Source organism: Oreochromis niloticus, linkage group LG13, assembly GCF_001858045.2.
Source record: "Oreochromis niloticus isolate F11D_XX linkage group LG13, O_niloticus_UMD_NMBU, whole genome shotgun sequence".
Classification (NCBI taxonomy): Eukaryota; Metazoa; Chordata; class Actinopteri; order Cichliformes; family Cichlidae; genus Oreochromis; species Oreochromis niloticus.
In genome coordinates, this window is record NC_031978.2 from 8,585,588 (window position 1) to 8,613,565 (window position 27,978).

Sequence of the window (27,978 nt, forward strand, 5' to 3'; positions counted from 1 at the left end):
GGCTGTGTTTGTTTTACTTCAGATATGGGATCTTCAAGGAAAGACTAAAATAAAGCTGTAGACTTGTTTTTAAAAATTGTTTTCTCTCATTTTATTGGAGGCGGAAGGTAAGACACACATTTCACTTTTCTCACAAACCTGGCCACCCTTCAGTATCTACAAAGTACTTCCTGTTCCTTCTCGAAAAGCAAGAACTACATCCATTGTACATGTTAGAAACAGTTATTTAAAAAAAATAGAAATAAAAATGTACAACATACACTTGATATATATAATATAATTTTTTGCTCTTTTTTACAGAGGTAAAAATACTAAGCATAAAAAATGGGTCTAATTCAATACAGGGAGTTGTTTCTTAAATTTTTTAATTTAAATACACAAGGAGATAATGAGGATGCGTTCAGGCACTTGTAAATGGCTCTGCATGTGAGAACACACTCAAACACCAAACAAGATGGAGGTAAAAGATGACATGCTGACACACATACGCACACTCTTTCCAATCTGATTGGCCCCTGTCCCTGATCGATCATCAAAAGGATCTGAATCTACTCAGAAGGTGTCCATATGTCATAGCATATTCAGCTGATCCCAGTAGCTTTGGATCAAGGAGCAGAAAAGGATGAGCAGATCTGGAATAAACGCCAACACACACACACACACACACACACACCAACAACATACAAACTGGTACACAGGACAGGATGTATGACAAAGATACCACTGGGGAAGGAAAAAGGACATCCTCAGGCATTCTGTACTTCGACTACAGTAAGTGACATTTCCTTGGCAAAACAATCAGTGATGGATGTTTGTTTCCAGAATTTCACGTTTTTCAGACTCCTGATCTTTTCCGATGGGATCCTGCTGATGTCCTGCGTCTCTTTATTTTTAAAAATCTCATTGTGTTTGCGTTCTGATCCTCAATGCTGCCATCACCCAGGCTTAGATGAATCATCCAGCACCGGAGTGGTTGTACATTTAGTGTTGTGCTCTTATTGTGAAGGCGTGATGGGCCAGCTGCAGCATAACAAAGCACGACAACTGAACTGACTATAACGTTTTTTGTTCTTTTTGAAATGTAGTCATGCCATATTCAAGCATCTGACTTTACGCTCTTTGTGCTTAGGATGATACAACAGATCTGGGATTGAGGGGAACAAGTGCTGTAAGACTGAGAAGAACAGCACATACATGTGTCACATGTGGTTTCAGCAAGTTAATCTCTGGATTAAAACACCACATTCTGCCCTTAAGGGAATAGTTTGACATTTTGGAAAGTTGTAATTAAAGCACAACACCTTAAATGTATGTTTTATAACCATCAGAGCCACCAAGAAAGAGTCTGACACACAACTATCTGTAAAACTTGCTGATTTTACATTGAACATTTTGTATGGATTCAACTTAGACCCTCTGATGGATGGTTTCTGGTGCCTTCTAAGACAGCCAGACAGGCCGATTCTACTGCTTCCAGTGTTTACGCAAAGCTAAGCTAACCACATCCCACATCTCGGTTACATTTTTATTTATTACACAGACATCAACGCTATTGCACGTCTTATCTGTGTGTGCTTCCTAAAATGTCAAACTTTTCTTTACAATTTTATAAATCAGACTCATCACATTGCTGAACTGACATACATACAGAAAAAAACACAAACCCAAAAACCCACAAGTCCCATGTTTTTAAAAGTCAGCATTAATGTTTTACCTTCATTCATTTGTTTTGTTTTTTTTTTGGAGTGATTTTGGATGTTTTCAATAGAGTTGTACGAGTTTGGCCTTTGCTTTTGCACATAAATGACAGGCGGGGGAGAGGTGATTGTACTTCGCAGGCAAACTAAAGTCCATAGTTTACACGCTCTTTTTTTTAAAGAGTTTCTTTTTTATTACAAAAATAGCTTAAATGGAGATTCAAAGAGTATGTGGTGAGGCTTGATTGAGCCATAACCAAGCTCACACTTTTCGTTATAGCAGACATCTTAAAAGAGATGAGTGAGACTCCACATTTTAAGGCATATGGGCACCAATTTAAACGGTATCGGATTGATTTCTCAGTCCTTGATGTAACACGGACCGCTGGCTAAGGTTCTGCAAAGAACAAGAAAAAGAAATCACACTACTCCAAGTGCTCTGTAAGTAAAAATGAGCCAAAATCTGACTGGAATAAGACTCAGTGGGTTCCCGGTTCAGGCGATTTTAGGCACTGTTTGAAATAATGTTTGAAAGGAGCAGGGGCGGATGCTAGCGTGACTTGAAGCACCGTCTCATTCAGTGAATGAATCATAGCCCAGCACCCTTTTGATGGTGGATCAATTTAAGAGAGAAAAATAAATAGAATGAAAGCTTGAATCTTTGGGATATTAGACGAAGATTAAGATGAGTACCACGTTTGCTTCGGTGAACAAAGAAGACGTTGATGGTGGAGGGCTATGTAGACTATATACATGAGCTTTACTATAAGCTGCAGTACAGACAACAAAAGGCCTAGGTGCACAAGCATGCACATATACCATCAACGCACACACACGCGCGCACACACAAACACACATGCGCAAAGAGATGTAGTGTTTGATGTCTCGTGTTGCTGGAGTTGAGCTGAGCGGGCCTGATATTGGAATAGAGTATAAACAAAATGGCCACGCGTACATCAAAGGAGAGAATGAAAAACAGGACAAAGAAACAATTCAAGTTCTTTGACGCCGAGTCAGTGTACAAATATAACAATATAAAGTACCTGCATATGTGATACATGACATATAGGTCAGCTATAAAAAAAAAAAAAAAAAGGCCCCCTGAAAAAGAGTGCTCTCTCACTAGAAACAGAGCAAATGGCCACGTGGAGAGCTGAGAGAACTGTCTGCCGTAAGGGGGAGCTTATCTTCCCAGGCCGTTCAGAAAATGCACCAACAGTTTTTTTCTTTTTTGGCTTATTTCAGTGTCTGGAATTTGTAGAGAAACCCAGAGAAAACAAGGCAAGAGAGTAAGCAGCCATGACCACTTGTCCCTTCTGTTCGTTTCCCCATCCTTCCCTTTCCCTGTCCTTGCATTGGGTTTAGGTTTGAGTCGTGTCCCTCTGAGAGGTTTCCAAGCACGGCCGCTCAGCTCAGGGCCTTGTGTCGACTTCCGCAGCAGCCGCATGCAAGCCCTACCCGGTGGCAAGCGTGGAGAGGTGGGTAGAGGCAGAGGCAGGGCGCCACCAAAGACAAGCCAAACAGGGCTAACCAGCGCGTGCCCAGACGGCCTCCCCCGCTACCCTCGCCCCCGTCACAGGAGCAGGGGTCTGAGTAGTCCCCCTCTGGGTCAGACATGCAGTGGTAGAGCATGGTGTCTGCCAGCCACATGCAGCTGACCCGTCGGATGCACGTGCGCACCGGGTCTGGAGCATCCTGGCACCTGCCTCTCCGATTGCTGGAGAGGTAAAAAGCCTCACCGCAGTGCTCACACTGAGCACGCTCCATTCTTTCATCCTTCCGCCCCTTCCCACCATTGGTGGATGAAGAGGAGCTCGGGAGTAGGGAGCGAGGCTGACTGGACACCACAGACGGGAACTGCTGGCGATACGAGACGTTTTGGCCCTTACTGTTTAAGGGTCCAAGGGAGGGATCAGAGTCTGAGGGCGACAGGGCCGGTGCCAGCGGGTACGTGTAGTCGTGCTTCTGCGCCTCTGTCTTGTCAAAGTGGACATTGGGCTCAGGGTCGTCCATGTTGATGAATTTGTCACGCACTGTTGTGTGGCGGTAGTCCTCGTAGCCGGTGAGCCAGGAGCGATCTGAGTGGCGTCCACGATGATGCTCGGTGGGCCGCTCCCAGCTGCGCTCCCGAGGGTTGATGCGGACGATTTCCTCGTCCTCGAAGGTGACATGGCGGGGAATCCGAGACAATGGCTAAACAACAAAAACAGTATAATACATAAACAATGCTGGCAGTAATTCACTTATAAAATATATGTATAAAATATGTATGGATACAGCTTAGCCGTGTTTGTCTCACCTGGTCCAAGTAGTAGTGGTCTGAGAGCCTATAGGGATCGTGGCGAAATCCCAGCGGGCACTTGTGTCTCTGGGGAAGGGGCGAGGACTCGAGCGGCTGCAGAGAGGTCTCCAATTTCTGGGAGGAGTTGGATGAGCTGTCTGTGGTATTCTGAGGTGACAAACAAACACAGGATGCAGGCTGAAAAGCTGATTTCTGATTGCACACGTCAAACAAATAGCGAGAGAGGACACCCTGATTGGACAAACAAAAACAGGAAGCCTCCATGCAGCACTGATTGGAAAAACAGGAAGTGTGAGCTCTGTTTCCCAATCCACTTTTGGACTGCTATATGTGAGTTAAGCTTTTACTAACAACATCTGCCACAAAGAATCACTTATGAAAACATTGCAGTAACCATCACACATAAAATCACAATTGAATTAACCACTTTAATTTTTTTAACATATTTTCACAGCAAAAACTCTTGTCTGACTCAGTATGAATATATTGTCTTGTATATTCATATGAACTGGGTATTTGACAATAAAAGTAAAAGTGAATCAGTTAAATCAACATTTTTTAAAATGGCTGAAAAAAAGAAACTTAAGCATTCATGAAGTAAGATCAAGTGACTGATACAAAATATTCCTAAATCCAAAAAAGTGGAAACAGAAGCGTCCTTTAAAATGATTTTTTTTAAAGTCTGCAGAAAAACTGTACACACACCATATCCAGAGGCTCACCTTTTAAGCCTCTACACTTCATCTCCTTCTCCCCAGTCAACCTGTCCTCCTTTCCTCAATCGCACTTTCTCCACATTCCACCTTTCCTTCTCCCTTTTCCACCTCTCCACGCATGTGTGTGCACATGTGAACAGTATCCCGTCTCCTTTCCGCTAAAGTCTATCAGGGCTCCAGTCCAACTCAAACACTGGCCAGACACAAGACAGTCAGACCGCTGCCGATTTCAGACATGCACAATGGGGGTCAGCCTCTGTTAGCCACCAGCTGATAGGCAAGGACTCCTTTTGTCTAATCATATCAGCATTGTAATATGAGTGCATGTATTGTAGATGTGTTTAGCCCCGGGGCAAAGGGTGCAGGTGTTTCTGTTTGATAAGTTGTGCTTGAAATGTATCCTCTGCATTTTGTCTTGCTTTGAGGAAGAGATGACTGGTCACAAGAAGTCAATGGCAAGACAGATTTTGGCATGTCTTACTTTTTCTTGACCATCTTCTCTTAGCTATCTGTAACAGCTGTGAGATTTCCAACCCATGTTTTCCCAGAAACATGATTTCACAAATTAGATTAGATTTTAAAAAAAATTCAAACTATCCAACTTCTCTTCAACTATTACTGGACAGATATACAAAAAGCTAGATCTGCCTTAGAGAGGCGTGGCTGTAGATGCAAGGAATTTTCTATTAATGGCCGCTACTTTTGTCATTTTGGAGATAAATAAAGTGTACCTGAGCAAAGCAATGAACTCAAAAGTGCTACCGTTGGAGGCGACATTATGTGTATAGGCAATGGTAATGCCTTTGAGCTTACATGCTTACACTAACATGCCAACATGCTAATGATAATATTTCTAACATGTAAAACTCTATGCTTACCACTCCAGCTGTTAGCATGCTGTCCTTACATAATACAGCTAATTGTGCTATTCAATATATTAAAATCTCTGAGTTGCTTACAAACAAACCACAGAAAACAAACACAAAAAGAAACCACACAAACAAACGCCAATCAAGGCAGATAGATGAACTTCTAGAAGGCAAGATAAAGAGAGGTTCACTTCTCATTCAATAACAGAAGTTATGCATTTCATCATCATTAGCACTGAATATCAGAGAAGTCTCTGAATGAAAGGAACAAGGTCAAAACCAAAAATAAACGGCTGTGATCTTTGGGTCTGAAGTGGAAATCACTTCACAGGCTCAGGAACACTTCAGGTAACATGAGGGAGGCGATTTAAAACCGTCCTGTGCAAAGACATTTTGCACATACTGGGATTTTGGAGGACTCAGAGTAGGAGTAGCTCATTTGGACACCATATCCTCCGGGCTAAGAGGGGAGAGCCCGTTCAGCTTGTTATCAGATCTCAGGACCTGTGATGTGTGACATTATAAAACTGAGCAACTGAAATTCTGTGGTGACCAAGAATGTGAAAACATTATGCTTTCAAAACTACAGCAAGTGATCCGGGAAAGATGTCTCATCCTGTACTTTGGGAAATATGTGAATGGATTTCTGTACCAACACCTGATAGTTTGTTTTTTGAAATGAAATGCGAGGTTTTAATGATTTGCAAATTCCACCTTTTTTTGGAAGCTGCTTACATCATCGCTAGAATTTCTAAAAGTATTCCTAAACTTGTTGAAATGGACCCCCCCCCCCCAAAAGAAAATACTTTTATTCCAAATATTTGGCACTCCAATAAGCCTAAATCCAATGCTGCAAACTATTCTGCAGAACTATATGACCCAGATCTGATATTTGTGTGTGTCTGTCTGCTGAAGCTATCCCCATAATATCCTACTCCCCACATGGATACTGCCATGCTGAGAATTTCCCCTTAGCTTTCTTACAAAGCCCTCAGAGCAGCCTGCCAAAAATAACATAACATGCTGCCTCAGCTTTGGGCTCCGCCCCCTGGCGAAGCCATTACTGGGGGAGGAGTTGATATGGTTGAAAACCAGTCTGACTCTGGCCTCCATGGCTGCATCTAATTCAAAACACAGACCAGACTTTCAGCTGCAAGCTCAGACTGCACAAGAGGACAGGGAGACAAAGGGAGGAGTTGAGGGGGAGAGTTTGTATTTCTGGACATCCTCTCTCTATATATTCTGGTCCAAGGCTGGACAGAGGGCATTTCAAGTTATTTTCTGACACAAAACATGCCCCGACTCAAAGCTCAGGAGGATTCATCCTTCAACGGGCCTGTCTCGCTCTCCTGGGATGAGCCCAGAATTGCTTCTATAGCTTTCACTCCCCCTGTTGTGAATGAGCCAAAATAGAGACAGAGAGGGGAGATGTGCTGAAGGGAGGGACAGAGGAAGGGTTAGGTTAAGTTTAGGTTTGGCAAACGAGGAATCATTTAGGGAAGTATGTCCATCCTATCCCCCAAGCCCATCCAACCATCCTCCCCCATCCCTCCAAAGGCTGTAAATTTGCTCCAGCATTTCCCTCTGTCTACGACCGCCTGCCTCACTAACTGCCACCGCCGCCGCTGCTAACTTTAGGAAAGGTCATTAGCACAGAAGAAGAACACAAGCAGCACTAAACCCCTCATGTTCCACCTGTGATTTTACAGTCATGACACTTCGCAACGTTTCTTTAGAAAAGGAGTAACTTTTTGACATGTTTTATAAGCCTGCTGTTATTGTTATATTCATGTTTTGGGGTTTTATATTCCAATATGCTATGCAGCACTTGTCAGGTAGAAAAATACAGAAATGTTGAGAGAGAGAAATCCTAATAATGGGCAGGGAAGACACAAATCGAGGCAGTAATTGTTTCCCCGAGGTTTCATTCATGAGTCCAGTTGGATCCTGACAATACTCGACTGACTTTCTGAATGTGTGTGGGGGAATATTCCCTGTATCTTTTATTTTTTTAATATCTGGCACAAGCATAAAATTCAGAATTAAACCCAACACGTAGCCTATTTTTGTTTTTAGATCCACTATGTTTTTTACATCACAAATACAGACTGTGTCCTAGTATTTCCTCTTATGCAGTCGCATGCTATGTGTAGGTCTGCTGGCTGTTTGCTGTAATCTTGTGGCATTTTTCAGCACAAGTTTTAAAAGCAGACATGAGGCAATGCATAATATTTCCTCAGGCAGCCTTTGTTGGTTGCTAGCACGACTCATGTACCAAACAGGGTGAGCCTTGTGCTAAAAAATAGTTTATATTAGGCCGCAAGGGAAATGGAAAAATTGAGGCTATCACACTGTTTTGTTTTATAAGTCAGTGGGGATTTAACTGAAATGGATGTGAGCTTTCTGGGTCTTCATTTGTGGAGAAAAAAAAGTTCAATTTTATGCCACAATACCCATGAATTGCCATGGATTTGTTGCACTTTTAGCCTCTCTGTTAGTGAAAACCCGCTGCTCCATTTCAGGGGAATGCTCCGCCCTCCGACAGTGCTGTAGTCACCCCCCCACTCCTCAAGTGTTTGTATGCATCTCTGTGGCGGCTGTGTGCTCCCAGCAGAGCACCTATTAGTCTTGGCCCGTACAGACAGCTCGAGTCAAAGATGAACCACGAGGCACTTCCTCTCGTAAATCACCGGCCCTGCGCTAAGCTGGGAAACAGCTGCTAACTGCTAGTTTGGTAGCATTTCTCTTTTTCAAATGGGAGAGGGATGGCGCGGGTGGGGGAGGGGTCACCAGGAGAGTGGGAGTTTTTGGGACACAGGAAGCGACCTTGTGACCCTGCCTGCTGGCCCTTGTGTCAGATTACAGGAGGGTGTGTATGTGTATGTGTGTATACATTTCCTGTACTTTGTAAGGTATAGATGCCCGGCAGCAAATACTCGGTGAAGTCACAAGCAGACATAATTTTTGAATGATGGATAAAATAAATTTGATCAGTGTGCGCTCCACACCAGATCCTAATTCTGCTGCCTCCTTCTCAAGTTATGAAGAGTGGAACTTCTAAGATAGGACTGGGGCAGTCAAGGTAACACACATGGACGTCTACACCTAAAAAGCCATTCAGACTAACATCCGACCTGCATTAAAACAGGGCTTGTAGCTGTGCTGTAAAAGGCGTGTTGTTTAAAGTACTGGATAGACATGAAATGTGATCCAGGAAGTCCAGTTTAAGCGTTTTAACCCCTAATGAATGGCACAGCACTGTGCAACAGCTTATAATGTTCACAACAGCGTTTTATAACTCTACAAAGTTATCACAGCAGCAATTATTTTCTATTTTGTTGAACGGATAGTTAGGTAAACACAGTGTGTACAAAGTAATCCAGGAATGTGTTCTTTTCAGATGACATTGTGAGAAATGCTGCTGTGTTGACAAAAACCTGGCTCAGCTTTTGCCTTTGAGTAATACCACACAGACCACTGAGGCACACTGCTTCTGTTTACCTCACATGATAGTAGCGAGAGATTAATTTTCAGAGCAGTGAAGTTCTCACACACGACATTAAAAAAGTTTTGCAGTGGCTTGATGTCTGATAAGCTCCAACTCTGCCTGATCTGTAGTACTGAGCAGCTGGCTGCGTCTACGGCCAGTTGTTTTTATTTGGAGCCTTTTGCTGCATGATTTTTATCACTGCCAGGGTGTCGGTTTAGTTTGTTTGTGTTAGCAGGATGACTCAAACGGATACAAGATTCGCATGAACATTTTACCAGAGATCGGGCCTTAAGCATTTGATTTGGATCTTTCCATTCAGAGTTGATGTGTACTTTGCCAGCAGAGAGCCTACAGAGCAACATGGATGACGCTGTGAACTGGGATGAATAATTTTGATGTTCTTTTGGATCTAGTGGTTCAATTGTAGTGGTGACTAGAGCCACAAGGTGTTGGCTTCTTCTTTTCTGTGGTGGAGACTAAAGCTGAGAGCTGTATACAGACATTACAGAGATTTTTATTATGTATGACCAGCGATTATGGTGCTGTGAAGACCTGACATTGTACGGATGATATTATCCGTGTGATCCTGAAGCCCATGTTAGGTAAGCTAGCCGTATTTTGTTACAAAATCTTTACGCATACAACCACACATTCAATCCACTGTGTCCACAACAAACTGAAACTTAGTAATGCTGCCTGCTGTGAGTCAAAAATTGTGACCATCATAGTTATTAATGCAAAATAAAGTGCTTACAGTAAAGACGTCATCGTCACCCAGCTCCCCCTCATTCTGGAGCGCCGTAGAGGAGGTCGTGGACCCTACAGACAGGAAGACGGGAATAAACTTTATTTCAGGTTGTTTAATTTTTACAAACAACAAAGAATCTTTTGACGTGCTTTGATAACTTCATGGCAATCAACTAGCTCCTGACTTCTTCATCCTGTCCCTTACCAAATTTTTTTTACTTTTAAGGCAATAAACAAACTCTACTTTCAGGTACACGTTCCTCCACATACACGTTCCACACACGTTCCTTCATTCATGTCCTTGCCAAGACTAACTGGTTATACCGGTGGATTGTGTTATGCTTTAAAACTTCAAACCTTGAACCAGCTAGTGAGTGTCTTATTCATTAAGTAGTGTGGTTTCCTTTTTTTTATGCAGTCGGAAAGACACAAACAATGGTTTAGTCATAACTAGAATGTGGAATTCCTGGAGAAATAGTAGCAAGCTGCTGCAGCTTTTAAAGTTCAGGAGGAGCATGGGATTGAAACAAGAAGTCAGCCTTTAGTGGACTATGGTGGGCACACATACAGCTGTGGTCAGAAGGTTACATACACCCATTATGTACATGAATATGATGGTAATTTTGGGCTTTTTTCCAATGATTAGCATACATATGGCATACATCTTTAATGACTTTAAAAGCAGACACGATAAGTGTATCTAAACTTCTGACCACAGTTGTAGACTGTATATAAAAGATGGACTTAGCCACTACGCTATCACCCATGACCTAGTAAGGTTTGTTATAAAGCACTGAGATGAGCATTTGCTGTCTTATGTTTCTGAAACCAGACCTCGAGAAAACAAAGCAGTGAAGTCTACAAAGACCGTATGCCCACTAAGCATATCTTGCTTTATCCTTCCCAGATAGGTACCATCATCTATAAAACAAATGTCATGTTTTATACAGTAAGACTAGAAACTAGCAAATGAGCCCATTAACCCAACAGCAAACTGTTTACTGATGTCGATTTCCACATAGACTTCTATAAAACGGAAAGGTTTTTTTGGAACCACCAGACCGCTCCATGCTAGCCATTAAAAAGAAGGCACTTCAACACTGGCTTCATTTTTCAGATCCACCATTACAGACTGCAGATGGGTTTAAAAAATGTAAGGTTTTTGTCTTAACAATAAAGCCTTTCAGCTTCTGTTTTGGTGTGTTTAATTAGAGATTGAGCATATTTTAGCTCTGGAAGCTTTATAGGTGCTAGGACAGGTCTGTCTCTGTCTTTTCAAAATATTTGAATAGTTATAACTGCAGCACAGTTTACCTTCAGCCAGGTCATCAATTGCCTTTCGAACTCCCCTGTCGAAAGCTCTGGCATCAGCTGGACTCTGGAAGGATAGGCCGCACCTTCTGTCTTCCACCTTCCAATGGTGAAACGTGGGCGTCGCTATGGTGTACACTAGATCCTTCCTCAGCGGGCAATCCAGGATCACCTGTTGATACGACACACACCAACCATTTACAACACGGATCCATTTCTGATCTTTAACAGACACGTTGTTGCTCACATTCATGTATCTGTGTGTGTATTTTACCTGTTTGTCCCGCATTCGTTCACCACGGATGAAGAACTGGGAGCTGGTGGAGCCCAACACAGGTGCCAACTCTGTTGGCAGGAGGCGGCACACCCCTACCCTGCTCAGAGCTCCCCCGTCCTGATTCAGCCACCCACCGCTCGAGTCGTCCCGCGTCATCACCACCGCTTTTACACGTACGATGTAGCTGTCACTGCACAGAAAGGAAGAAAGAAGATATTAGCACAAAGACGACTGCAACGTAAATGTGTTTATATTATAGCAGACAGTAGAGTGGTGATTCCAATAGATGATAAGCTCAGGATCTAATAATTTTTAACCCTTGTATTATGCTCATTAAACTTGAAACATGCTTTAAAATAAAAACATCATCCATTATGTGAGTAGTGTGATTTTGGAGAATTTTGAGGCAGAAAAAATTCTCCGCAGCTATAAAGTTACACAACTTAATGCTTTAGGTTACTGGGAAACCCCCTCAAAACTTTTTGTAGCTGCAGTCATAGAGGAACCTTAATCATATCAAAGCCGAAGCCAGCAAACTATTCTGTATTTAACAATACAAGCCTAAAATTAGTTTGTCCACAGTTAAACTGAGCTAAGCAAATTAGTGTGTACACTAATATATTGTGAAGTGTAACTGTATCTAAAATAGCATCAGTAAAATTTATAGGCGTTTTATGTCATTTCCATGCAGGTGGACAGCGTATACTGAAAGCAAAAAACACGTCGGAAAGAAAATTCGCCCCTTCTGAAGGAGGCAGAAGGGGCGAATAATCAGATAACTACACAAACGACTAAATTTAACACTGAAACATTTAAAACAAATCTATCTAATCTCTTTATCAGATTCTGGTTTTGCTGCAGTGCAGTCCAGTTTGCTTGAAATGTGGCAACATGTCGAATGACAACCATTTCCTTCCACAGGAAAACCAAAGAAATGTATGAATAGAAGATAACGTAAGGTCAAAGCAAAATTCACATGATTGCAAACCGAAAAATAACAGTAATATTTTCCACACGACACAATAACTCTTTCGATAAGAAAATAACATCTTATCCCAGCTTGTGAAACTTGTGAAAATTGACAATGCTTTTCTTAATGTGCATTAAGAGTTTATTCTAGAGCAGGAATCACACCCTGGCAGACTGTTTGAGGGCGTTGCAAGTCACGACTTTGCCTGGTCCTCGCTGTGCTCAAGTAGGAGGTGTTATACCAGGACAAGTCAGCATTGATTGCACACACACAAACAACCCCAAAGTTTAATGTAAATTTAATATGGTGCTATGTTGTTTTAAAACTTCTGAGAAGAAAATTTTTTAAAGTTAAACTGCTGCCATTTTAACATAAAACAGTTCACGTATTTAATAAAATGCTGTTTCAGCCCATTATCTCCTCACTAACCTCGCCATAAAGCTTATCACTTCTGCTATAAATTTTCCTGGAGTAACCCTGTGATTATTAGTGAAAACATCCCTTATCTTGTCGCTATAGTGGTTGTAAACAAAAAGAACTTCCCTATTTTCATATTACATGTCATATCACTTTATTTCGCTACCATCACTATAAATTAAAATAAAATTGCCTACAACAGTTGGGAGATTTGAGTGGATGTAAAGTTTTTGCAAGTCATCAAACAACAGAAAACTTAGGTTCATTATTTGATGTTCATTCACACATGCCTTTCCTCTTCTGTTAAGGTTAGATCCACACATAAAATGGAGATGTTCCGCTTTTGTTTTTGAGAAATACTTCTGGACACGTGAATACAAAGAAAATTATGCCAAGTGCTATGAAAAGCATGCTAAAGCAACAGGTGGTAATAGAACCCTAACCCTATAGAAATGTTTTGTATTTAGAAGCCTACAAACAGTAATGCAGCCCACAGTCTGACCTCAAAAAAGGGAATGAACGTGCACATTTCTGACGTTGGAAGACAGAGACATCTGGAAAGTCTTAACTCCGGAAAGAATTTTTCAAAAGTTCAGTTTTCAGTGACTTAAAATGTTATTTTATGCATAGAAGTAAGACTAAAATGCTTAGAAAAAAACTATGTTTTCTAAAATACCCATGTACATGTGGCAGGGCGTTAGTATGACTGTAAACGGAATTCTTTTTTTAACAAAGGGAAATTTTAGAAATAGTGTATACTTAAAAATTGCTCTCAACTACCTGAGTGATAAATCCACTAGGCACATATATTGTGTGCTCACTTAAAATACAGGATTTTTTATCAAAGTGTTGGCGAGTTTTTGCAGACACGTTAGCATCTTGCATGCAAACTGCAGCAATTAGTGTTAAAAATAAAATAAAAGTCCTGAAATCGCATTTTCTGCTATTTTTTTAAGTTCTTGTTAATAAAAGGGAATTAAAAAAAACATTTTACTAATTACTCGTACAAAATGGCTGCAGCCGAGTTAGAAGTCCCACGTTACCCATGTTATGTCTTTTTTTCTTTGTGCCTAAATCGGAAATGGAGTCGTCTGCACCATTTATATGAGACAACATTGGATTGGAGCCACAAGTTATACAAGCTGACAGATAATACAGTTTATTCTATAAGAAGTACAAAGCAGATGACAAAAACTGAAACCGGAGACAATACACCGCAGGCTGATAGTAAAATACATGGTATCCATGTGTGTAAGCATGACAGCCACCACTGTACGTGTACACAATGGACATGGTTGCAATCCACATGCATGTACCCATGTATGAACTATTGATGCTGTGCTGTGTGTGCGTACATGTGTGTTTGTGTACGCATGTGGGGGAGAAGCATGAAGAGATAATGACAAACATAAAAAGAGAGTGATGAAGTGAGGGAGGGAGGATGAGTGGGAGTGAATGAGAGAAGCGTTGTTATATAATTAGCTAACAGTACTGAGGACTCAATGCACACACACACACACACACACACCTACACACACAGGTGGCAAAACTGGTTCACCAGCTCCCACCCACACACATTCATAAAACCGACTGAATGACAGACTGACTGGGTGACAGCAGTCAAACTGCACAAACAGAAAAGCAACCAGAGATTCACCCCCAACTCCTGAGCTTTTGTTTCCATTCAGAAATTTAAGGTTACTTGAATTAGAAACTCAAAGACACTACTCAAAATCTACTTAGCAAGGAATATTACTCAAGTGTGAAGCATTAAAGATTTAGTGTTGTTATTGGCCCTGTGATGGACTGGCGATCTGTCCAGTATGTATGGCCTCTTTCTGTCAGCTGGGATATGATCCAGCCCCACTGCAATACTAATTAGGTATGTGGTTAGAAAGTAGACAGATGCACATGTGTTGTTTCTGGCTATAGCAATGCACTCTGTAGGCAGATATTATTCATCTGCTATGTCAAGCCACAACAGGCGTAGGTAAAAATTATTATTTTAACTCTACTTTACCGTGTGGAAAAATTAAGTAGGAACAAAGGAAATAAAAATGAAATCTAAAAATAGAAATGGTGGTCTACTTATTTAACAAATGAAGCTTACTATTAATCATGGACCAAAAAAAAGACAAGATTGATTTCAAAGGTCAGACAGGCGGTAATATAGTTTTACATCTATATGGTTGATGATAAAATACAGTTAACAAGCAGATTATGGTATGTTTGTAGTGTCAAATGTGTCTGCAAAAGGGAAACAACTAAGGATACAGAGCAGAACCACCTGACAACCACTGCTCATAAGACAAAAATATATGCGTATCTATTTTTTCCAGTTAAATTGCTTTTCAATTGCTTATCTGTTTTAAACATTTATCTATAATTATCTGAGTACAAGGTATCTACTGCTTACCCACTTACTGCTTAAATGGGTCATTTTTACCCATTTAACCACTGGCTACTGCAGAAGTAACACTGGAGCGTTTGCACCCCTGGTTAGGAACGACTAAGCTATTTCGGTTCATTGACATAATTTCTGCTCTTAAACTGAAAAATGTTTTAAAAAATCCACACTCTGCTTTTATATGAAAGTACCACAGTGGTTCAACATGACTCAAACACATGTATGACATATTCCCATACAGAACCACACATCCAGGCCACCCACATACAGAAATAACACCAAATTCTGTACTATATAAGCACATGTGCTTTAAGACACACGATACCAGCTATCAGCTCTCTGAGATGAACTTGTCACATTTTGGGCTGTCTTGTGACCCATGTTTAGAGCCCCGTCTGCCGACAGGCCCTATAATCTGTGGCGGGGACACACAGACAACCACAACCAGCAGCTACACACTACTTTAATACACTTGGAATGGCCACACATTCTGACACACACATACATTTGGGAACTGTGAATCTAATTCTGTCCACACGAATGTTGCAAGAGGTACTGATGCTGAAAAAGGATTGCAACACCCATTTTGAGAAAAGGTACAGTACCGTGCAAAAGTCTTGTGCCATCCTTCATTTCTTTAGGAGCCTGAGTTTCGTGTAATTTTTTTAAGTGGTCTTAAGCAATATTTCCCCAGGCTTCCTTTGGACAGTCACTGCTTTTTCTCTTATTTTCACTCCAGCACTCATACTTGACCATTTTCAAAGGAATATTCTTTTGTTTGTTAAGTCAGTTAACACTGATTCAAGCACCTAACTCTAGGAATTAATGTTGAATAATTTAGTTTCTACACATATAGAAAGCTTAGCAAGGCACCAAGTTTTAAAATGTACATTTAAGCTTTTTGTTACTAGCAGTCTGCACAAAAATACATTATTTGCTCCTGTTTTTTAGCCGAATCTATGAAAATTGCCCAATATAACACAGTTTGACAGGCGTAAAGTAATACTTTTGCACCAACAATGTGCTGCAGAAAAACCTTTTGGATGATATATCTGGACATGGTGCGTCGACTGTCCTTAAAAAACTTGCGGAAACTGCAGAATTTCTCTTGAAATTGATGAATCCAAATTTGAACTGTTTTTGTTCAAATTACCAGAAGAGTGGAATAACAGTGAGTGTCTACGGACATTTGTAAAATACGGCTGAAGCTGTGGCTCTTGAGAATTTTGTACAGTACTATAGTTTGTACACTATTTATAATCACCAATTAAAGAGGAATTCACATACGGTACACAGCATCTCTATTTCTAAAATATGATTGTCTAATATTTGGGGGGGTTTGTGATCTCAAGCTTTAAGTTGAGACTGCAAACACGTTTCAAAGTCTCTTTGGGTGGGATAAGGGTACAGTTTATTGCATCAGAAAATGACTTGGTTTAGAAGAAAGACTTGGTGAGCTCACCTACCTGCTGATAAGGAAATCATGCATCACATCCGTTTCTAATTTAATATGAAACTTCAGGTCAAAGGTTCAAGGTGTGTCTGGCTTCCATTTCTTAAGAAAAACAGCACTGCAGTTGCCAGCCAATTGCTTTTGTTTGCTTTGCAGTACAGCCTGACAATACCTCACAGCGCCAGATTCAGCAGCTTGGCATGCAATCATACCAACAGGTTCATTGAGCTCATGGTAGCCATTACCTTAACAGAAATTTAAAAAATCCAGGCTGGAGCACAGTCCTGTTTCAAAAAAGCTGGGATGTTGTGTAAAATATAAATAAAATATTTAATGTAATATAGTCAAATTGTTAAAAGTGAATATTTTTAGATGGTTTTTAGTCAAATGTGAGAGGTTTACACAATCTGAAGAGAAACAAGATTGTGTTTCCCAATGCTTTACCAAAATGTTACACCACCTCTTCATTTACGAATACTTAGCTAACATCCTCACCTGTTAAAGGCTCAACAGTTTTGGGTCTTTGTCATTTTTAAGTGTATAATAAAATCCACTAAATGTTTTAAATGGCTCATAAATTTGGAGTCCAGACAGGCCAGTACTTTGCACTCTAACTATGGAGCCATGCTGTTGTTAGATGTGCAGAATGTAGTTTGGCATTAAAGGACTTTCTGGGCAAAGCCGACTTTCAGCATGAATGGTGCTCTCACAGATGTGCTCGTTACCAACGCAGTGCACCCTAATGCAAGCTCCACACCAATATCTTGGAATTTGTAATCTGTGCTGATAACATGCAGCATGGTCTCTCATCTCTTTAGCCTGGAGGTAAAGATTTTACGCCTAATATTTTCATAAAGAAATTGACACTTAACATTTTGACTGTACAAGACCAAAGGACAGTTTTGGCCTCACCCAAGCTGCTATCAGAAGGTACAACTACTTGCATATTTTTCTGCTGCAAAAGGGACTCCCTACTGGCATTAGTACAATTTATTATTGTACATTATAAACTGTAAATTCTGTACTTGTTAAATTTACATCAGCTCATTTTTTTCAACTTGAAGCCAAGTGAAGCAAGCTGTAAACACAAAACTGACTCGTTATAAGATTCACTCTCAGTTTAGCTCCGTTTTGGTCTCCACCTTCTGTGATGACAACTAAAACAAGTGTAAAGTTGCTACTGGAAACCAAAGCAACCAGCTGGCATAAGGCTCCGTAACAGTTAGTAGTGTAAATATAAAGACATGAAAATGCAAATGTCTCCCTATCCAATGGCATTGTGTACACGTGGTTCAGATATTACTGCCAAATCTTTAGAAATGATGTAAACAAACAAACAGAAAACCAGAGTCCTTACAGAAACACCTTCCTTTCATTTAAATTAACACACATTTGTTGCATTAGCTAGAACTCCAGGTCCACTCTAAAAGTCTAAACAATTCAGTGTAACATGAACTTGTAAGAACAGTCTCTCCGGTTCAAGTGCTTCATTGCATTAATCATTCTGTTCTTTTTATTTTTATGCCTGCTCCACACCTTATAAGCGAGTCAGCATAATAAGGAAATGTTATGTGGGTGGAGTACACACCTGTTGAGTGAAAACTATTTATTGCACTGTCATTGTTATTTGCCTTTATGTCTCAACTGTTTTTAATTCCACATTTTGCCTACACTTGCTGTTGAACCACAAAAACACTGAATACACTTTTAGATTATACACTGTTAAAAGTGCTCCACAGATAGCTGAACCCCGACAATACTTGACGTCGTCTGTGTGTAACAATATTGCAATAAAACAGTGAAAGGGGGTCGGAAGTGCACTGGTTATCAGGCCTGGAATCCAACTCATCTTTGACAGATAAAAAGGCCAGTGAGGGCAGCCCAACCATGTGTGATAACAGTGGCTATACTTCCTCTGATAAGGAGTAGCTGGCCGCGCCTCTGCCCGATCAACAGAACACATACACACACCCACGTCTCTATGTACATCTGAACACACCACACATGCTCCCTGTGTCAGGAAGTGACAAAAAGGTCCATCAGAATAAGGGTTGCTTTATTGTACTGAATGCTTACAGTGTTTCACACTTCAGCCTCAGTAATGGCTGTAAGTAAGGTCACATATAGAGCAGAGCTGATTAAATATTTCTTAAATGTTTGGACTTGATGTTTTCTTTTTCACATCACTGTAACTTTGAAACTTGTGAGTTCCTTCACTCATGTTCAGACCAAACATATGTGAATATATGTTAGTTTACTTCAGAGTGACCACAAATGAAGTCATAAGAGTGGTTAGAGATCAGCTTTAGAGATCAGTAAAATGTTATTAAGTCATAACATATGCACTACATATGAGTTGTTCTTATATGTGCAAAAATGACTGAACTGAACAAAGGTGAACATTGGGTCATTTAGATTTATTATTTAAGCTAACGGTTGTGGTTCACAAGAACGTAGAGCTTAGGGCACAAGGGTTGTGGTGGCAACCCTGAACTCCAGTTATCTTCAACTCACAAGCCTCACTTCCACTGTGCACTCTTTCACCAACAAAAATTCACACAATGAAACAAAAAGACAAAGTAAACTCTCCAAGTTCTAAGTGAAAAAAAAAAAAAAAAAAAAAAAATCTAACCAGAAAACAGCAATGCCCCTCTCTGCTTTCTCTCATTTTGTGATAAGGTTGCAGGCTATCAGTGTACCTAGTCTTCATATGCATGATAATTTCTGTGCAAAGCTGCAAGCATGGACTTCATGTGTGTAGCAGTTAGAACTGCCACACACATAATGCTGACATGAAGCTATAGCAAAAAAAAGTAATATGTGGAGCATGAGGTGGACTGTTAGATTGGCAGGGCGTCAGCGGTAATGTGAGCTTTGTACCAGACTGTTGTAGTGAGGACAGAGCACACCCACAGTCTTGAGATTTGAGTAATGACTGAAAGAGAAGGTTGGAAATACAAGTAGTCAACATGCTGGGCCTTACAGATGGGGTAAGGAGCTCAGAGCTTATGCTCACTGTGTCAAAAGGACCATGTTAAGGCCGTTCAGGCATATGGCTAGGGCACTTCCCTTTGGAGGGTTTGTGGACCTACCCACCTGGAAGCAGACTCGAACTACATGCAGATCCTGCTGGAGAGATTACATCTCTCATCTGGCCTGAAAAATCTCAAGATCCTCCAGGAGGAACTAAACAATGTTTTTGGGCAGGGGGACATCTAGAATATCCTGCTTGACCTGCTGCTGATGTAACCTGGTTTTAGATAAGCACAACATAACAGATGGATGAACTCATTACTGTGAAAATTGCAAAAGATGACATAATATTCATTTAATGCAATAACTGGAGAAAAATAAATGTGAATATCCGGTTCATCGTACAACTAGTGAAGTTCATTGCTTATTGGCTATATGCTAGGTTGAGCATATAGAGCCTCGTTATGTTTAACTTATTAATTATTTCATGTTTTAATAATCTAACCAGGATATGTGACAAACAGCTTCTGTGGAGTGGTGTGTATTGCGAAAGAGAGAAGAAACTGATCAAATGCGTGGGCAAAAATGTGTGCTGCTATCAAAGTCTTGGTAACACAGCTCCTAGTGTCTTACAAGGCAGCTTGCTAACATTGGCGAGTAGCATGTACATTAATTAGAGGCTCGCTATAAAGCACACTGGGTAAAAACAATATGGAAATAGATTTATGAAGCCCAAACAGTATGGGGAGTTATCTTACAATGTTGTTCTTTCCTGTTCTGGCTTTCATTCAGCGGGCAATAGAGTGGGGGTTGGGGGGTTGGGTGAAGAGAGTTCATTCACAATTATTGACACCGGAGGCTCCTCAGGGGGAGTTTGATCAGCTTTCTGTCAATCAGCTGTTGTTATATGGAGCAGTCACATGTTTGGGCAGCACAAGACTCGAGCTGCCAGTGTGAATGAGTGTGAATGGGTCAACTGACATCAGAGAGGTCACCAATATTCAGAGAAGTGTTAAAGGAAAACATCCCATTTCCAAATGACCAGTTAGAACATGAGCGCTGAGCTATTCAGTGTTTCCAGCATTGTGTTTGTACGCCAAGAGAAAGCCATCGGTGCGAAGGTGACTCTGCAGCAGCAGACATGAACTTTACTGAAATAAAGCTGATTCTAAACCTCTAAACCTCTTAAAGGCGACTAAACCAATTCAAGACTCTTTACCAGATATCCGCTTAGGCTCCGTTAAAACCTGACACTTTGGGGCACCCGTTAAGTGATGGGTGAAAGGAGGGGGGAAACTATTTTAATCGTCTCTACATCTGTGATCTACATACACCACTGTGCCAACCTTGGTCTTTTAATCAGGTAGATGCTCACGTCTAAATTGTCAGATGTCAATGGTTTATCTTGTGATTGGTCTGCCTGTGGTGCTACTCCAGGGCATTAAAGAAACGGAAAGTTATTTGCATAATAAACAGCAGGACATGTGTTCTCTTTAGGCTTCGTTTAAATATACTTATTTTTACAGCTACACGTGATCGGCTGAAATCTTTCAAGATGCTGTTTGGGATTAACCAACCTTAGCGTTTCTCTTTTTCATGGGCGTAGGAATACTTTTCATTTTATCTTCAAACATCTGGTTAGAAATTATTTGAAATGAAAGTGAATCTCACAAAGTGTGGTGGAAGTTTTTTCACAATTAAAAACCAGTTTGCTCAGCTAAGGTCAGCAAAGGTGAATAAACGAGAGATTGTCTTGTACATGCTCCAAGAGAGGATCTATTTTTCTGATTTTGAATTAAATGTTTTTATTTGATTGTAACTCTGCTAGAGAAACACTTCAATACAATCCTTATTCAGTTAGATAACTTATGTTTGAAATGATTTATTGCAGCAGAAAAACAAAGTCTGAACTTGGGCTCCAGGCTTCGCGTTCCCTGCAGATATGACACACACGGAAATTAGTGAGCGATGAGTAAACATCCCCCTGGATCCCCCAGGTGGATGCTGGGGTGGTGGAGGGGTTGAAAAAGCAGGCAGAAATGCACTGACATGTCTGCAGGAGAAGCGGAAAATACTTCCACTCAAATAGACCACCACATTGGGGTAGTTGTGTTTGGTGCATGATGTAAGGAGAGAAAGGTGGGTTGCACTGCCTCATGCACACTCGAGCTGCGTGCATGAGGCAGTACAGCTCGAGTTTCCTGTCTGAACTAGCTCCCAGGCTTCGCTTCATTTATCGTATACCGGGCTTTGGCACAGCCCCTCAGTTCATCCTCTGAAACAACCTGTTTTAGCCAGCTTTATTTTAACTGGGTGCCGCTCGCAAACAAAAGATTTGAAGAGTGAGTGGGTGGCGCTCTTGTGCTCACAGCCTCAGATGACTAACTTGACATAATACATAGCCAAGGGCAGAAAAAACTGTCTGAAACCTAGAGTTTCACAATTACTTGTACATATGATGATCTCATTATTTCAAAAACTGGGTATGATTAATTTGAATGGGCAACATTAAGGAAAAGTAGAGTAGGTTCCCTTTAAACTTGCAAAATAAAGTCTTCGGTGGTGATATCAGTAAGTGTAAAAAAGTAATCAAAGCACACTCTCATTTTATCTAACACACTTGTATTATTTTTAGTCATCATACAAGAAGAAAATAAGGCACTGGTAGACGAAAAGCTAAATTATAAATGCCAACGGGATTGAGATTAATAATCAGCCAGGATAACAGAAAACCCACAGTACAGTTTTATTTATCTACAAAATAACAGACTGCATGCATGCAAAGTGCACTGTTTGTGTTGATTTAAGTAAATTATTCGAGTAATGAAATGCCAAACCAAACTAAGCACGAACGTAAAGTGGTTATTGACGAAATGGAAGTTCATGGGGTTCACACACTGAGAAGAGTGTATGCAGTAACCCAATGGATTTTTTTACATGTGGTGTGACAAGCGAAAAACACACAGTGGAGTGAATGAAAACTTGAGCTATTATAATCTTGGTCATCTAGTCAGCTGATGAGCAGAGATTAGTAAAAAAACAGACAAACAATCCGGCTCCATTGTTTAGTCTCTCGATATAAACAGCTCGGGCCATTATATAAAGGCTCCGGATAGCAACCAGTGATGAGCTGCTCTGTAAAACACAGGAAACACTGTGAAAAGGGATCTGTTCCACATGATGTGTGCATATGTGTGTGCGTGCAGAGGGAGTACAGACTGAAAGAAGAAATGCAAAAGGTCTGTAAAGGAAGTTATTATGTTAATTATGTGTATCCACATATGTGGACTTGATATTTACCCAGATATGAACCTAAATAAACTGCTGCTGTACTAACAATGATACTCAAAGTACTGCATCTGTCTTGCAGGTTGGTTAATACAAACAGAATTTCTTATTTTAGGATATTATCATGTTTCTGCTGTTCTAACATAGCATAAAAGAGAAGCTGCTAAACAAGCCCATCTGAGTTTCTTTCCCACCACTGGGTCGTTCGGTCTATGCATGCTTCCCAGACTGTTTTGTTATATTTATGTACTCTTGTTACAGTATATGAAAACACTGTATACATGAAAGACCAGTTAGCCATCTACAATGCAAGTTTGACAGTAGAATGCGTCCGAGCATGCTAAAATACCAACAGAAAAATTTCCAAATGAAAGAAACAAACAAACAGAGCCTTGCTAGGCAATGCAAAGTGACTCCCAACACATGGAGGCAAAGTCTCATGTTTGAGTTTTGCCCTCGCTGCAATAAATCTTGCAACACATTCGGAGAACTTTTTGATGTGCTGTGATCTTACTGGTAAATGACGGATACAGTGTGAAACAACCCTTGCAAGCATTCCTGAAGTGACATACAGGAGCTTTTCCACTTAAAAGAGCAGAAAAAGTTCATATTAGGTGGCAGGTAGACTGGATGGCACAAACACATTAAGGTTACGTCTGAACTAGGAACATTTTATAGTTGAAGTTACAAAAAGATCCTAGTTTGTGTTAAATATACCCTTTCACTATGTTCATCATGTTAAAATTAATTGGCAACCTCTGAGGGTAAAAATATGGAAGTCTGTTTCCAACACTAAAAAAAGAAATAAAAAGTAAAATTGTGAGTTATGTATGTCAAAATGTCAACTTACAGGCAGAAATTACTTGAAATTGGGAAAATACCTAACTCAAAATTTCAACTTATTTTTAACTTTTTTTAGTGGCAAAAGCAACCTTCCATGAATAATAACAATCATATAGCATCTTTAGAGAAACCCAAGGTCAACTTACACACAAAAGACAAAGGCTTCAACAACAGCTCAAATAAAAGTGTCAAAACAGCCCTGTAGTTCCTTGAAAGGCCACAGGGCAAACTAACTAGAAATGTGAGTCAGTCGAGGTGTTAAAATGTTGAACTTTACAGCAGGACTTTAAAGCAAGAGCTTTCTTAAACAGCTTGCACAAACTACCTAGCTGAGAGCGTTGTCGTTTATTGAATTACAAAACAAGAGACAAGGCCAGCTGAGGTAACATGTACAGCCAACAAACTAAGTTTCATAACAGTGTAACAGTGTAAGCAGTATTTCTTTAACATAATGTGCACTTGTTACAAAAGTGAAGCTCCAAAATGACCAAGTACGGTTCATACTTGCACTAATGAAACGTGCTAGTGGGGACACCTCTTATGGTTTATCTTAACCTTAGCTTTACTCTGTTTTTGGCGATGAACTTTGCCCTAAAACTCCTGTCGGGTTAATTATACTCTATTATGTCGAATGCTGCTAATGGAGAAAAGCATTATGTGCGAGGAATGGAACAATCCTGCTGGGGGAACGTGCAGGCCTGCTAACGCCTGGGTTTGTCAATTGATGAGTGCTTTTATTCAGGGATTATATTTCGATGCTACGTTGACCTTCTCTGAATGTCACTGGACATCTCCTGTCTAATACTGACTGTGCACATGCTGACCCTGCAGCAGCTCACATTAGATCAATACGTCCTCGGCTCGTGTTGTGACTCTCGGTGCAGGGGAGAGCTTCTACTTCTATAAAAGGTAATAAATGTCCCCAGAAGGACGGTGCAAAAGAGGGACATCCTCCAAAGAGGATAGTGACATTATAGTTTAAGGTATGCAGTCAACAAAAGATCCTCTCAAAAACTATGTGTGTGCGCTTCTAAACACAATGCCTGCTGATAGTAGGCTGACACATGGGCATGTGACCATCTCCATAGCATGGATCAACAAAGACAAGCTAAAGACGCACAATAAAACTGAAGCTGTAAAAGAAGCAGTGAGAAAAGCTACACTGCTGCACAACATAACATAAAAAGGTGTGTCTTATTTCCTGACACACCTGTAATCCCACAAAAGGTGTAATTTCTGATAAGAAAACCACAACACGCAAAGTTGCAGATAATAACAGCCGATCACTTCCTTCCAGTAACTGGACAATAAAAACTTTTACGAGGCCACACAGCCGAGTGGTTCACATTAAAAAACAATACAAAAAGAGATTTTGTACAATGCAGAATAAAGTAATTACTGCAACAAAAAATCAATTAGAGAAAAATGTGGATTAAAAAAAACCTTGGTGATTTTATTTGACTATATTTCTATTTAGATACAAACATATGGACTGCGATGGCAAATCTGCAGCTGTCAGATGTTTCCAGACAGTCTAACTCAGTCCAAAAGAAAATAATTAAATAAAACCAAAAGATAAATTGAAATCTGGCAGCCAAAAGTTCATACATTAAAACCACCTGATGTTTATTGTGCAATACTGTGGCTCTTTGAGTGTTCCTCTAACCGATCCTGAGCAGTGTTTTTGCCATGCGGTGGCGTCTATTTTCACTTTTGTAAAGTCTTTGCCACTAAAAAAATTATTATTTGTAAATATTATTGCATATTATTGCATTTAGAAACTTATATAGGCCAGTTTTAATGACTGCAAGAACTTTAACTGATCTTTTTGGCCATTTTAGTGTAAAATAATGAATCATAAGAACATAAAAAAGGCCTCTTTTGCCAATTGATAGTCAATCAGCCATGGTTCTTTTGAGTGCTTTTCCCATCACACCATGAGAACGCTGTTTATCAGAAACACATGACTCAGAACAAGGCCATAAAGATACAGTTAGCACAGATGTTAATACAGGAAATGCAGAGTTTCAGAAGGCAGGCAAGACAGCAAAGCGTGGTTTGATTTCTTGGTTGCATCTAACACCCGACCACCACCCCAAATGTGTGTCTGGCAACATATGACAAGCAGAGACAAAGGCTTGGTCGCAGTCTCTGCTTCTTTCAAACCCTGGGACCGGGAACAGACACATAGACGCTGGCTTCGTAGAGCAGAGTACGGCCGGCAGGCATGAATGGGGACGCGCTGAAGGTTAGAGGGCTTTTATGAATGAGCCGGCGTCACGCCACCGCAGCGCAAACATCCCCTCCGGTGCCCTTCGCCCTTCCACCCCCCCCCCAACAGATTTGCAAGGCAGGCATTCCCATCGAGCACAGCCCCGTGTAGACTGACAGAGACAGACGCTGACGATACGGCTAGGCTAACAGAGCTGTAAAAATGCAAACAGGAGCCAGTAAATTAAATGGTTTGGCAGGCCTGCTCGTATGTCTGTACATATGGGGTCTTTTTTTTTCCTGACAAGGCTGCAGGATTGAAAAAAAAGAACAGACTATATAACCCATATTTGTTTGTTTTAACTGGCGCTGTGCAGCCTACACAGTGTAAAGGTAGCACAATACATATTAATCTGCTGTTAAGCAAATTCTAAGCGTCAACCGCTTGAGTACAGGCCGATCGGTGCCACACACGAACGTATCTGTGGGCCTAAGCACTGAACAGCTCTGTATAAGCTACAGTTCGCAGAAGAAAAAGCACAATCCCCGCGTGTGCATGTCAAACACAACTTCGCCAGTTTCCAGTTTAGGAAAAACGGACCAGTCTCTCTTCTTTCTTTTTCTTTTCTTTTTTTTTTTTTTAAGGCTGAGTCGACGCTTACGATCGCTATTTTTTATGAATGGAGCGTGGTAGGCTATGCAAATGAGGGCGATTGAGAAAGAGATGGCGGATGAGGCATATCGGATATCTCACATCCTGTGAGACTTCCCCTTCGGTTAGAGACAAACACACAGATGTGACTAAAAAACAAAGCGAAAATGACCCTGCGATCGCCGCTCAGTGTTTTTTTTTTGTTTTGTTTTGTTTGTTTCTCCCGAGCTACGCACAAACAAAAGGTTCGCGAGCTCGCCGCCGCGCGTGTATTTATAAAAGGTGTAACTTCTGGGCGTGCTGGAGTTTCTAAGTTACGCTGCAACAGGGGCCTGCTCTCTCGCTTCAGATCCTTTCAGAAAATGTTTCCGACCCACCCACGCTTATTCCCCTCCTCCTCCTCCCACTCCCCTCTCCTTTCTCTCTTGCCTTCCCAAGCCTGGAGTCTACACCGAGGTGGGGGCCCTAAAAAACCCTCTTCGACAGCACTGTCAATGCATTGCTTCACAGCAGCATCAAACAGCAAATCCAACCAATTGAGCGTAATAATAATAATAATAAAAAGAATAATATTAATAAAAAGCATACACCATGAACTGATCTGCACAGAATGCACATTCCATCAAGTTGCTCCAATCACCTCTAACTTGTAGTCACGGAGGGAAGCAAGGGGGGAAAAGACAGAAAAGAGAGAGCGGCAGACATATAGAGAAATCTTTTGAGTCCCAGTACTTACTCGTTTGGGTGTGTTTCTTCTATCATTTTCTCGTTTCACCTCAGGTAATGTACCACGGCGGTTGCATACTTTTCACTTGTCATTCTTTCACCGTGGCTCCTCCGATTCTGTCTCCAATTCCGCATAAATCCCCCCTGCGCCTTTGTGCGAGTGTCGGCTCTTTGCTTGCCTTCGACTGGCTGCGCCTCCGTCTTCTTTACCCCTAAAATTTTCCTCTTTTATCCCCGGAGCCACCCTCTTTCTTCTGGATCGCGAATGCCCGCTTTACTATAACTTTAACACACCATCACCTAGCATGAACGGACAATTTTGTAGCTTAATCCAGCTCCGGTCTTCTATTACCCCCCCCTCCCTGCCCAAACACACACACACTCACTCACTCACACTCGCACGCACGCACGCACTCTCTCTCTCTCACACACACGGGCGCACAGGGCACACACTCCGTTTTTAAGTCCTAAGGCGCATGTTTTCACCGACGACTCCGGTTCCAGTTGTGCGTAAAAAGCGCGTCGTCGCTGCTGTTACCGAGGGGTGGCCCCGCTAGAGCCCCATCTCTCTCTACTCCATGTTGGATTGCAGGCGGCCGAGAAGCTCCAACGACGCCGGGGGAGGGAGG

General features: G+C 41.1%; 1 protein-coding gene across 1 annotated transcript; it reads right to left on the bottom strand.

The window, feature by feature from the left end:
• Window positions 1-66: 66 nt before the first annotated feature.
• Window positions 67-27,978, bottom strand: LOC100709032 (sprouty-related, EVH1 domain-containing protein 2). The gene is made up of 6 exons (XM_005473653.3): window positions 27,360-27,978; window positions 11,407-11,599; window positions 11,136-11,304; window positions 9,829-9,893; window positions 3,997-4,146; window positions 67-3,890 (listed from the first exon to the last, which is right to left on the bottom strand). The coding sequence occupies exons 1-6, from the start codon at window positions 27,383-27,385 to the stop codon at window positions 3,105-3,107; spliced, it is 1,389 nt and encodes a 462-aa protein (XP_005473710.1). The 5' UTR covers window positions 27,386-27,978; the 3' UTR covers window positions 67-3,104.

Coding starts and splice junctions, on each gene's coding strand:
- LOC100709032 (XM_005473653.3), bottom strand. CDS start 27,385: ATGATAGAAGAAACACACCCAAACGA. Junction 4,147..9,828: donor GTGACGATGACGTCTTTACT/GTAAGCACTTTA, acceptor TTGTCACCTCAG/AATACCACAGACAGCTCATC. Junction 3,891..3,996: donor ACCACTACTACTTGGACCAG/GTGAGACAAACA, acceptor TTTGTTGTTTAG/CCATTGTCTCGGATTCCCCG.